At 43.9% G+C, this 12867-nt stretch overlaps 1 protein-coding gene across 1 annotated transcript; it reads right to left on the reverse strand.

The window, feature by feature from the left end:
• Positions 1 to 2529: 2529 nt before the first annotated feature.
• CARTPT (CART prepropeptide) lies at positions 2530 to 5022 on the reverse strand. Its single transcript, XM_043887571.1, has 3 exons — positions 4440 to 5022; positions 3927 to 4010; positions 2530 to 3076 (listed from the first exon to the last, which is right to left on the reverse strand). The coding sequence occupies exons 1-3, from the start codon at positions 4596 to 4598 to the stop codon at positions 2969 to 2971; spliced, it is 351 nt and encodes a 116-aa protein (XP_043743506.1). The 5' UTR covers positions 4599 to 5022; the 3' UTR covers positions 2530 to 2968.
• Between the last annotated feature and the right edge of the window lie 7845 nt (positions 5023 to 12867).

A 12867-nucleotide genomic window follows, 5' to 3' on the forward strand; every position in this document is an offset into this window, starting at 1 on the left:
ATTTTTTGATAAACTGACTTAGCAGGGCTCTCGGTAATATTATATTTTGCAAGGAAGTACACAGATGGGTCTAGGACAAGGTTCGGGAGCCCAACTAAAGTTGGGTCGAGCAAAGAATCTCTGCCAATACCTAGAGTCAGTTGTGCCATTTTCGGGATTGGGAGAGGGTACAGGTACACAAATAGAATCTGGGTCCTTCAGAGCCCTGCAGATTCTGGCACAGGGTAAGGGGTATAATATCAGTAATCACCATAGGAAGAGGAACGATTGTGTGCAATTGAGAAAAGTCAGACAGCAATCTTCACATGTCATCCCCAGGCTCCTGTGAGAACCACTGCTCTACTCCCATGCTTTATCATTCCTCAGACCTTCAGATGGAGGAGCTTGTCAATTCTCAGACCCTTGATCTTTCAGCCAATCTCAGAAGGAGGAAATGGCAACCCACTCCAGTATTCTTGCCTGGGAAATCCCATGGACAGAGAAGGCTGTCAGGCTACGCCCTTGGAGTCACAAAGAGTCAGACATGACTGAGCAAGCACCCACTATTCACGCACAGAAAGTCTCTAGGGTATATATATATGGAAGCTTCCATATGGGCGACAGCTTTGCTCATTTCAACTTTCTTGATCTTTACATTCTTGTCCTCTCCACAGGGACCTTCGATCATTAAACATACTAAGACATTCTATTTGAAGAGACGCTCTTATACTGATAAAATGAGAAAGCAAAGTTACTTCTTACAAGCTGCTTAAGATTATGTGTTGCCATCACCAATGTAAAATGGTATTAGCACTATGAACTTAAAATCTGGGCCCCTACAAAAAATTTTCAGACAAAGTCATTCCCTATCCAGCCCACAGATTCTCCCTTATCAATCTCCCATAAGTCCACACCCTTTAGTTGTATTAAATAAGAAAGGAGGGATGATATAGCAGGGGTAATGGTGAGGGGTACAAATTAAAGAGGTTTAGAACAATATTCTTAAAATATTCTTATTCTTTTTTTCAACTGCAAATTCTTCCAACACTTCTTGCTTCGGGGAGAAACACTACAGGGTAAAATAGGAAGCAGTTCTAAGTGTTATCCCTGAGGGTCTTGTCTATGCACTAACCAACGATTAAAACAGTTTCCTCATCTTACTTACTTAGGACTGAAATGAATGGGTAGAGTTAAGATACTCAAGAAGAAGATTAGAATTTCAATTGAACTGCTTTCTGGAAAAGCAGTGGACTATGAAACTATTTAATTACTCTTTTCAGTTTTTAAAAATTAAAATGCAACACATTTCAATCACAACTAAGCCTGGTATTCAAATGGAAATGTGACTCCCCTAAAATATATTGATCTAATTTCTATTAAAGAAAGAAGTGTTTTCTGGGGAATTTGAGAGTCCATACAGCCTGCTCAATTGACTGGGGTGATACAGAGAGAAAAGACAAACCTTTGGAGAAATTACAGCTGAAATCATGATTTAGGATTGATTGAGCTAGTCCTGCCTTCTCTCTTGGTGTCTGCTCCCTACTCTGGGGGAAAAAAAGTGATAATAGTATCTTGCAAGATAATTAAGAGGACCAGTCATGCTAACGGTAATAATAAAAGCAAAGGGCAATAAGAGAAAAGGGCGATTGTGTATGGCAATATTTTAAACACTATATTCTAGGTCCCTAAGAATCAGTGGAGGGACTTTATTTTTACATTCTATTTTTATGCAAGGGCCTCCTGAGTTTGCATCAGGAAAAAGCCACTGTTCTTCTCAGGATGCTTCTTCCTAAATATTATTTAGTTTGATTTACAGTCCCAGAAATGTGACCTCAGGTAAGCACTCAGAAACATTTAATGGCTCCTAAACTTTACATTTAAGATTTTTGTATTTCTCGAGTTGAACCTGCCTTCATTGATTTCACTTGTTCCCTTCAAAACTGTTTACTGAAATGACCATTTTTCCCTTTGAACTGAGAATATTTCCAAGATTGTGTATTAAACAGTGGTAATTATTGGGTCTCACACCCTTAGAGCAGCTAAAACAGGTATTTACCTTCCTCTGGACATAAAACCACCCCCAAAGAGTCTACTTTTTTAACCAAGGCATAACTTCTAATAAAGGAATTGTCAAAACAAAATTCTTAATTTTTCAAATTTCTCTTAATGTGACTAAAGGCTGAAATAATTTCTCTTCTATTGTTCTCCCTGTTTAAGGGTTCTAGCTGAAGGTTTTAATAAACAAAATGTATCAACTCAACTCCAATCATCTTCATTTCATCTCTCTCTCTCTTCTCACACACACACACACACAGCACCCACAAATACACCCATACACACACACACACACTTCGCACACCACTGCAATCAAAGCAAAATAATGTACCAAAGTTTGTGCAGCAAACTCCTAATTAATGATGAAAGCTCCTCGGAGTCCTGGTGCTGTTTTCCCAGTGGACCACTATTTTAAAAATATTTTTCCTTGAAAACAACAGCATGATTAATCCCACCTTTCCTATTTAAATTACTTAGGCAGAAACAACAATGCACTATGAGCAATTATGAAAAACACTTTATTATGTATAATTTGTACATGCTTCAGTTTGTGATGCTTGGGTGATTTATTTTCCAGGTTGTGATGTCATCTGTCAAGATTTTAACTGATCTAATTTTCATCCTGTCATGCCACCTACAAAAATACAATTTGCAAATTGAAGGTCTTCCTCTCTACTTAAATATCCACTTTTAAAAGTTTGCCAGACAGAGAAAATAAGAATAGAATACTTTGTACACATATCAACACCATACAAGGCATTACCCTTCACACAGTAACATCTAATGTGTTCTTTTTATTTGGAAACAGCAGGAAGAGAGCCCCCTTTTCCTTAGAGGGAAACAGCAAACTTTGTTGCTAAAGCTAAACTCCAGGGATGAAGGTGTGGTCCCCTGGGGAAAGTGGGGAGGGGGCTTAAGGAGACGCATGGGTGCCTCATAAGCACTTCAGGAGGAAGGAATTGCAGGAGGTTCCTCGGGGACAGTCACACAGCTTCCCAATCCTAGCTCCTTTCCGCACGGCGCACTGCTCTCCCGCGTCACACTGCAAACAACACAACGTGTAGTCACGCCGCAGAAGCGCACCTGTGCTCCCAACAGGCGCGTCTCCCCGTCACAAAGTCTGCCTCTGGGGAGGGAGATGAACCCTGCCACCGTCACCGTGGGTCTAAGTATAGTCAGGCTTGAAACAAGGAGAGCCTTGTGCTTATCATTTGAGAGAGAGAAGATAAGAAGAATGAAATTTAAATTATTGAATTCCTCCTACTGTCTTCTACCTTTTTTCAGGGAAGTTACCTTTGCTGGGTCCTTCAGTTGCTCATCAAAAAAAAAAAAAAAAAATTCAACCAGACCTTTTCATCTAATAAACAATAGACCTCACAATCCTTGCTGCCTGTATCCACCTTCTCATCCCAAGAAAAAAGATTAAAATGTGTGTGTGTGTGTGTTATTCAAGGAAGGTGAACAGACAGGAATCAAGATTCTTTACATCAACTTAGGTTTTTAAAAACTGGCAGTGCTTCAGAAGGCAGGAAGTAAATTACAGGAACAAGAATTGACTAGATTCAAGGACTCTTCCACTCAGAGAATTCTTTGGGATATTAAAAAAATAAATAAATAAAAGCATATTTTCAGGAAATACTGCTTTCCACAGAAACCCAAGGGCAGATTCCTGGTACCAGCTGGTCGATCTTCCGGAATGGCCAGTCTACTCTTATCTTTAGAGACCAAGAGGAAAGGGTTGACACGGTGGAAGCAAAGGGGGAGCCCACGGAACTCTGCAAACCCATTTTCTGAATGAATAGCCACATCCTGGGAAGAAGCTGGTGTCTAAGGTTCAAGGGGGTGCATTTCCTCGTGGAAAAGCATGGGGAGGGGTGACCCCGAAGCCTTACCATGGGGACTTGGCCATACTTCTTCTCATAAATTGGAATGCGTTTACTCTTGAGCTTCTTCAGAACTTCCTGCAGCGCTTCAATCTGCAACACACCGCCCCCCGGATCCCCAAGTTGCCGCCTTGGCTGTGCGCCCAGCCCAGGTGCTCACTTGCAGCCCTAGTTATAAGGAACCGGGGCACCACACACTCCTCCCCTGGACTCTGCAAAGAGGGACGTTCGAGGGGTGGAAACTTAGCAAGCGCTGTCCCACGGACTGACCGCAGGGCCAGGAGCCGCGGAGACTCCTGTTGCTCCGAGGAGCCGGGATCAGGGAGTTGCTCCACAGACTATCTGGAGCCCGTGGGCTCAAGACGTTCTTCGGGTGAGAGCGGGAGCCGGGGATCTGTGCCCACCTCCCCGGACCCTGACTCTGGGAATCGGGGTGGAGAGGCAGGGAGAGAGAAATGCATACAAAGCAAGGAACCTCGCGGCAAAGCCAGGGGAGTCAGGGGCGAGGGGGGTACCGACCAGCAGCTCCTTCTCATGGGAGGCATCCTCCACGGCGGAGTAGATGTCCAGGGCTCGCGGCTGGAGCTCGGCGTCCTCCTGGGCTAAGGCGCCCAGCAAAGGTAGCAGCAGCAGCAGGGCGGCGCCCAGGACGGGCAGCAGGCGCAGGCGGGGGCTCTCCATGGTGCTGAAACTCGGCGCTACTCGGGCACCCCGCGCTCCCACCTTTTATAGCGAGCCTGAGCCGGGGCGCAGGGAAGAAGGAGGGGGCGATGAAGGAAGGAAGGGGGTGTGGAGGAGGGTCCGGGTCAACCGTCTGTAGGCAGCGCTTCGCCGCCGCTTGACGTCAATGCCCGCCGGGCTCCAGGCGCCCCGGAACGACGTTCTGCGCACAGATGGGCAAGAGCTCGGAGAACCGGGACCCTGCGCCCCCAAGTGTTGTCAGCCCCGCGGCAAGGGACGCTCCCAGAGGGGCCTGAGCTGAAGTCCAGGGGCGAGAGGTGAGGGATGGAGAGCGGGAGGGGACTAGGAAATGGAAAATGCCTTCGAGTCAAGGCACAGACTGAAGCGTCCCTCCCCATCACCTGGCAGCCGCGGCAGCAGCGCGGTCCACCTCACAGCACTGCCTCACTCCTCACCCCAGCCCCGTTTGCGGCCCCAGGAAGACGGTGTTGCCTCCAGGCACGGAACGTTTGCTGAGCACCTTACTAGGCACTCTGTGGTGGAGGGGAGGCACATACAGTCCATAAAGAGAGAGAGAGAGAGAGAAATCACGGCCTTCCTTCTACTGGGTTCTTTGATGGAGTCTGTGTGGTAATGAGAAGAAAAGGAAAACAGACTAACCCCAACTCAGTAGCGATGTGGAGAGCGTAGGGAGCCCGATTCTGGCTTCAGTCCTGGCTCTACCCTTACAAACTGTGTGTGTGACTTTGAGCACAATGATGAAAATATCTGAGCCTCACCCGTTTTTTGTTTTTGTTTTGGAAAACTGGAATTTCAAAATGTACCTCACAATGTTTTCAAGAGAATGGAATGATAAATTAGGTATGTAAAACCCCTGGCCCTTAGCACAATTAGAGCCAAGCCTTTCCTTTGAAATTTGAGGCTGACCGAACAAGTGACTGTGGGCTTTTCCTCAGGTCAAACGTGGCCATCCTCGGAAGCCCTCCTATTCACCGCCCCCCTGAAATCTAAGAAGTCTGACTAGAGAGAAAGCAAAGAGGGTGGGGAAAATGCAACAACCTAATTATGGAATTATCTTCAAAGATCAAAAGTCAATGGTGAGCCAGGTCCTCAGTGACTGCAGAAGACATTTTTTTTCAGAGCTTGGAGTTCCTACAGTCTAAATGGAGATGAAATTCCTATAGGAGATGTTTTCCCACTTACCTAGAGGCTTATCCCACCTGTCTGCCCATCTGGCTTCTTCTTTCACCACACCCACTTTCTCTTAACTGCTCCCGAATCTATCCACTCTTGCCCAGCCCCGTTGCTACCACCCCAGTTCTGGACAGCTGCCCCAACCTACTTCGTGCTTACCCCCAGCTACCACCCCATCTTCTCTTGCTTTCCTCTAATCCATAAGTCACCCCCAAGCAGAGTGTTTTTTCCCTTAAAGTACACTAATGGCTTCCCATTACTTTCCATACTAAGCGTGTGTGCTAAGTCACTTAGGTTGTGTCCAACTCTTTCCGACCCTATGGACGGGAGCCCATGAGGCTCTTCTGTCCATGGGATTCTCCAAGCAGGAATACTGGAGTGGGTTACCATGCCCTTCTCCAGGGCATCTTCCCCACCCAGGGTTCAAACCTGCATCTCTTATGTCTCCTGCATTGGCAAGCAGATTCTTTACCACTAGTGCCACCTGCAAAGCCCCCTCATACTAAGCACTGAATCTAAATTCTTTATCCTGACTTACAAAGTACTACTTGATCTGTACCCCTCTCCAACCACATGTCCTATTGTTCTGCACAGGTCCCTCTGCTCCAGCCTCAGTAGCCTTCTTTTTGGTCTTCTCACAGGCCAAGTTCATTTCCACTTTGAGGCCTTTATGCTTACCTTGCCTAGAGGCCTTTATACTTACCTTGCCTAGAAAGTTCCTTCATCCCCAAATGACTATTTCCTGTCATTAGAATCTCAGTTTCAATGTCCTTGACCACCCCATATAAAATATCTACCAATTTATTCTCCCACAGATTTATCATTTAGCAGACCATCTGGGTCATTAGGCTAGTTAATACATAATATGTTGTTTCATTTATCAAGTTATTTAATGGCTACTCAAATGCACACTGGAAAGCAAGTCAAGAAGTAATATCTCAGGACTTCCCTGGTGGTCCAGTGGTTAAGACTCCGCATACCCAAGGCAGGGGGCCCGGGTTTCATCCCTGGTCAGAGAACTAGATCCCATGTGCAGCAACTAAGAGTTCACATGCTACAGCTAAAAAGGATCCTGCATGCCGCAACTAAGACCTATTGCAGCTAAATAAATTATAATTTTAAAAAAGTAATATCTTCCCTAATAAGTAGCACACATATTCACAACATCAAAATACTTTCCTTTGGGATAAACACAACTTGAAAATTAATCTAACACCTCTCCTAGCTCTACCTTTCACACATACTTTGCAATTCTACACAATAAAACTTCAGTAGCACCACATATCGCCATTCATACCTTACAGACACATATTGACACTCTGCAAAACCCATCTCCAATGATAAAGCTATTTGAAGCTTTAGAAGAAAAATAGTCCCAAATAAGATTTTAGCCCATCCTTCTGCAAAGATGGGATATTCCCAATGTAGCACTTTCTTACATGAAGAGGATAGCACCAACCCAATATCAGCGGGGCTTGAACTTTTGTGCTATTTTTCCAATAGGAGTGGAACAAAGGAAAAGATATCATTTGTATCTGGATAGAGAGAAAGTACTACATAGGAAATATCCCCATCTTTGTCAAAGAATGGGCTATTTCCTCTAAAGCTTAGAGTATCTCATTTACATGCTACCTTAAATTCTTAAATATTTGTATTTAAGATTGTTTTTTACCTGAGTTTGCTGCAACTCCCCTTCCTCAAGTGAAACATCACTCTGTTGTTTTGGGTACACATTTATAATCTCTCAGAGGGGTGGGGGGCACACTTTCTTCTCTACATTGTCTGCTCTCCACCCTGTCTGCCCCCAGAAAGGAGATTACTTTCCACTAATGTTCATCTTCTGTTTACTGACTTTCAGTGCATAGCCTTTCTTCCAAAGGAGCTGATGTTCACTCTGTTCTGACTAAACATCTTTATCACTATCTGAAGAAAATAATCTTCCAGAGAAGGACATTTGGTGTTGGTGCTAAATTGGGAGGTGTGGTAGGGAAGGCTATGTGCCTAACAGACAGCCTCCAAAGGAATAAAGCAGAGGAAATTAGACAAAGCTTTCCATTAATGTTTTTATGCTTTCAGTTAAAAGGCCTCCAATTTCAGGGTTTCCAATTTTTAAAAATATGAATGCCCAATATGTTCAAAGCACTGCTAAGTCCTAGCAGGACTGCTAAGATAATCAAGACAAAGTTCTTGCCCTTGATCTTTGGGTCTGGTCATGCCCCCAAATACCCCTAATACAACATCTCAGTGAAGTCAGGGTCCTAAAAGAGAAGGAAAAGCCCAGAGAAGTCAGAGATAAATTCCCTCTAAAGACAGGAAGCTAAAACAAACAAAAAAAAAAAAAAAAACACAAACAAACAGGAAGCCTTATGAAAAAAATAGCAAATGAACTCCTGGATCCTAGAGGATGGGTAGAACTTCAGCGATAACAAACATCCCACTCTGAGGCCTTGGACGCAAGGGGGCTGTGTAAATGAAGTCACAGAGGCGAGGACATCTGGGAAGACACTGGCCAATCTGGTTTGCTGGTGAGTAGGCTGCATGGAGAATGTGAGAGGTGGCAATGTGCGATGGGAAACAAGACTAAAAAGGAACAGTAGAGCAGAAAAAGAAAATCCAAAGCTGCAATAAACAGTGCCAGATTTGGATCCAATGAACAGGAAGCGGGAGAATGGGTGAACTCAAATAATTCAAATTTTTAAAATGCTAACACAAATGCAAGCTTCCTGACCTGAAAGGTCTAGCTTAAGATAAATAGGATACAGGGAGGAATCACTGATGAAGAGATACTGGTCCAAGGACAAACCCATCTTTCTCTGTTTCTTTTGCACAGCACAGCTGGAATGCAACAGACGGAGTGCCACACCCAGTCCACGCTCCCTGGGCCACATCCATCCCAGCCTCTCCTCTAACTCTTCTGGATCCAGACCTCTTAAGCTTACAGGAAAGATAGTTTGTTGTTGTTGTTTAGTCACTAAGTCACATCTGACTCTGCCACCCGAGGGACTGTAGCCTGGCAGGCTCCTCTGTCCATGGGATTTCCCAGGCAAGAATACTGGAGTGGGTTGCCATTTCCTTCTCCAGGCAGTCTTCCTGACTCAGGGATCAAACCCACGTCCCCTGCATTGGGACTCTGCAGAGTCCCCTGCAGGTGGACCCTATACCCACTGAGCCACCACAGAAACTTCCAACAGGGAGTATAGGGTTAGCACTAAAACAGCAGACTCTGACTTATTGGAGCAGTTTGAATCTAGTTAACTTCCCAGCAATAGTGACAGAGTTTCTCATAATTTGGTCCTGCCCATATTTCCAATCTCATTTTCCTCCATTCCCAACAAGTCCATCAGATATCCTGTATCGTATATTGCAGACACACCATATTTACTTCTTAATTTTGCACTGAATTAGAGAAATAGACTAGGCTATAGGAAGTAACAAGCAATCCAAAATCTCAGTGACTCGAAAAAAGCAAGTATATTTCTCACTCATGTCCGTGTGCATCAAGGGTTGATGGAGTGCTGTGTTCACCAGACTGACCGAACAGTCATCATTTCTGATGTTGCCAGTGTGTTCCAGAAGGACAAAAGAGCTCTGGACAGTCTCAAACAAGCTATTAAAAGCTTCGGCCCAGAAGTGATATTTCACTTTTGCTTCCAACTCACTATCCTAAACTAGTCACATGGCTCCGCCAAAGTAAAAGGGACAAAATAAGAAGTGCAATGTTCCCAGGTTCCTAGAATGCATTAGAGACTACCACACACTCTCTGCATGTTTATACCTCTGCCTCTATCCATGTCCTTCCCTATGGACCACACCTTGAACATCTAAAAAGCTCATGCTTTGAGATATATCCTACCTGAAGCCCTCCTCATCCAATGCTCTATCACACCAACAGGTTTGCCCTGACTTTGTTTCCATGGAGTTCTCTACATATACTTATTAAAACACCTATATTACTTGCTAGACAAGATCTTTGAGGGCAGAAAATTTATCTAATCACCTGTGTATTCTCAGTATGTGGCATGGTGCCTGACACACAAATGAGGAGAGGAAATGCTATGAAATGAAAGATTACCTTTAGACACTAACAAGATGACCATCCAACAAAGTATAATATACAATCTATTAAGGAATAGGTTCATCCAAGCAGCACAAAAGTACTATCAATTTACTATCCAGAAACACCACTTTTACCCTTGTGGAAGGAGAAAAAATGTGCCAGAGGAGGTAAAAATGTTTCATAGTAGTCAGTTTCAGAAATAGGATTTCTGAGGTTCAGACTATGGCCTCTCTCAACATTTCCTCCTACAACTAAGGGTATTTCAGTTGCAAAATGGAAAATTTTTTCCCAGATGCAAAACTGGCTGTGTCACTAGGAAGAAGGCTATCAACTCCACTCTCTTCTTATGGACTTCATTACTTTCCCCTCACAGTCTCCATGATGCAATATGGAAAAAAACTGGAATAGGATCAATCCTAAAAAAAATTCTTGAGAAGTTTAAAACCTGCCCCTGATCATCAGTCTACAAATCATGGAGATGTGAATATGTGACTCCTATGCTAGACAGGGGTTTGGCTTAAATGGCATCTAAGGTCACTTTAAAAACTACTGTTCTGGGACTCTTCTTTGCCTCCTTCAGAACTCATCGAAGTGAAGTCTATTTCTTTTGACATAAACTATAACCTCAGGAGAAATAGGATACCATCCGGCATGATCCAAAGAGGCAGGGCCTGAGGGTAAAAGCATATTTTATAGGAAGAAAGATCTTCAACAAGTTTCTCCTCTCCTTTTTAGAAGTTCTCTGGTCCTGACATTTCTCTACAGCACATCAACAGAAGTTTAATCTGGCTCTGGTTTGAAAAGTAGATTCATCATGTTGGCTTGGCTTACCAGCTAAGTCAGACCCCCCCTTCTCCTGCTCTTCAAGCTAGATGTATTGACCATCAGGTCTCTGTTTTTCCCCTCAAACTGCCTCTCTAAAGCCAGTCTGGCAGCCTCCGAGATGGATGGGCTAGCGATCATTCCTTAAGCTCCCCCATCACTTGCAGGATGTCCACGGGGACTGCGCTTCTTACTCAGGAAGGGGAGATTAGAGTGGGCTTTGAAAAGACTGAAATCCAGAGAACCGTGAGCTTGCCCAAGGTAACATGTCAAAGTTTTCCTCTCCTGTTAATGATGGCTCAAAGATAGTTGCTTAAAAATCCATATGAACAGGATTATAGGCAAGGCAGGTTCTTACATTTCTATACAAAAGAAGCTTAGGGACTTTAGGGAAGGCAATCCAAGCAGAAGAGTTGTGCCAGAAGGGCGTGTCTTAAAGCTGCACTTGCCAGAGACTTCACTGCTTTAGGAAGCTGTTAGAGGACAATGAAGATTATGGACATGCTTTTAAAAATCCTCGATTTTTTTTAGTGCCCTGTATTCCCTTAATTTTCCAACCTTCTCTGGGAAAGATAGCTCTTTAATAGTATTTTCCTCTCAGGCCCTGGGGCCTCTACTCCAATTCATATCTGAGGATGTGAGCTATTACTTCTCTTCTTCGTTAATCACAGCAGTCTGTAGCTACCACGCCCTCTGATGGTATAATGCACTGTGTTTCAGTTCACGACTATTTAGTGCCCCACTGCAGGAAAGGATTATACTTTGGGTCCTGTTGAACTCATACATGGCCACATGACTCGCTTTTGGCCAGTAAAACTCTAAGCGGAAGTATGCTGGGTTGTTTTAATGGGAAAGTTTTAAAAGTCAGGGTATGCTTGGCCTCATTTTCCTCTTCCATGGTGGTCAGCAATGTTCCAAAATGGAGTGGCTCTGTCAGCCTGGGTTATGGAGGGTTTTGGAAGGAGAGAAATGTTGAGTACAGCTATAATCAACCTTCAGCGGACATGTAGTGTGTTTAAGGAAATAAACTTTTATAGATATGAGCCACTGAACTTTGGGGGTTATTTGTTATCACAGCATAATTCAGCTTAGTCTGATCAGTTCAGACAGACTACCATACCCATCAAAATATCTCATAGATAGTATTAGTTGTCTATCACTATAAGCAAATTAGCCCAAAGCTTAGCAACTTAAAAGAATCCATGTTTATTATGTCACCATGTCCATGGATCAGGTATGCAGGTGTGGCTTAGCAAGGTCCTTGAGGGCTTGCTACAGGGCCACAATCAAGGGGTCAGCCCAGGGTCTTTCAGAAGGCTGCAATCACAAGAAGTTGACTGGGGCTACTGTCATCTCAAGGCTCAGCTAGAGCAGGATCCACTTCCAAGATAACTCAGTGGATGCTGGCAAGATTCACTTCCTCACATGCTGTTGCACTGAGGTCTCAATTACTTGCTGGCTTTTGACCAGGAGCCACCCTCAATTCTCTCAAGATAGCCCTCTCCATCAGAGTGAACATGAGAGAAAAGCCTGAGAGAGAATGCCAGCAGAAGGACAGGCTCAGTCTGTCCTAACCTAATCACAGATGTGACATTCCATCATTTTTCTATTCTATCAAATATCAAATTCTAGTCACTGGGTGCTGCCCACACTCAAGGGCAGGGGTTACATAAATGAGTGACTATCAAGAGGCAGGGACTGCTGGGAACCATGATATAAACTGTCTACAATTATCTGTCAAAAAAAAAATTTAATACAAATTGTGCAAGAACCTAGGCTTGTCTGGTGAGGTAAAAAAGAGAATTGCAGAATTTTACAACTGGGTTCTGAAGCCCAAGAAGTCTAAATACCTTGTCTAGAATATACAGTCAGAAGTCAAGCCAGGACTAAAATTCAGATCAGGGACTTCCCTGGTAGTCCAGTGGTTATGAATCCACGTTCTAATGGGACGCGAGGTGGGTCCCTGATTGGGGGAAATAAGATTCCACATGTCTCGGGGCAACTAAGTTTGAGCACCGTAACCAGAGAAGCCCCCATATGCTACAACTAGAGAAAAAAACCACTTGCAGCCAAAAAAAACACACCAAAAAAAAAAAATTGTTTCTGTTTTCTAAAGCTAGTTTGGAAAATTCTATCTGAAATGATCATATTCATTCATGAGTTATAGTATCCTTTCATATATAATGTTGAGCATAT

The sequence above is a fragment of the Cervus elaphus genome, chromosome 25 (genome assembly GCF_910594005.1).
Source record: "Cervus elaphus chromosome 25, mCerEla1.1, whole genome shotgun sequence".
In the NCBI taxonomy this organism is placed as follows: domain Eukaryota; kingdom Metazoa; phylum Chordata; class Mammalia; order Artiodactyla; family Cervidae; genus Cervus; species Cervus elaphus.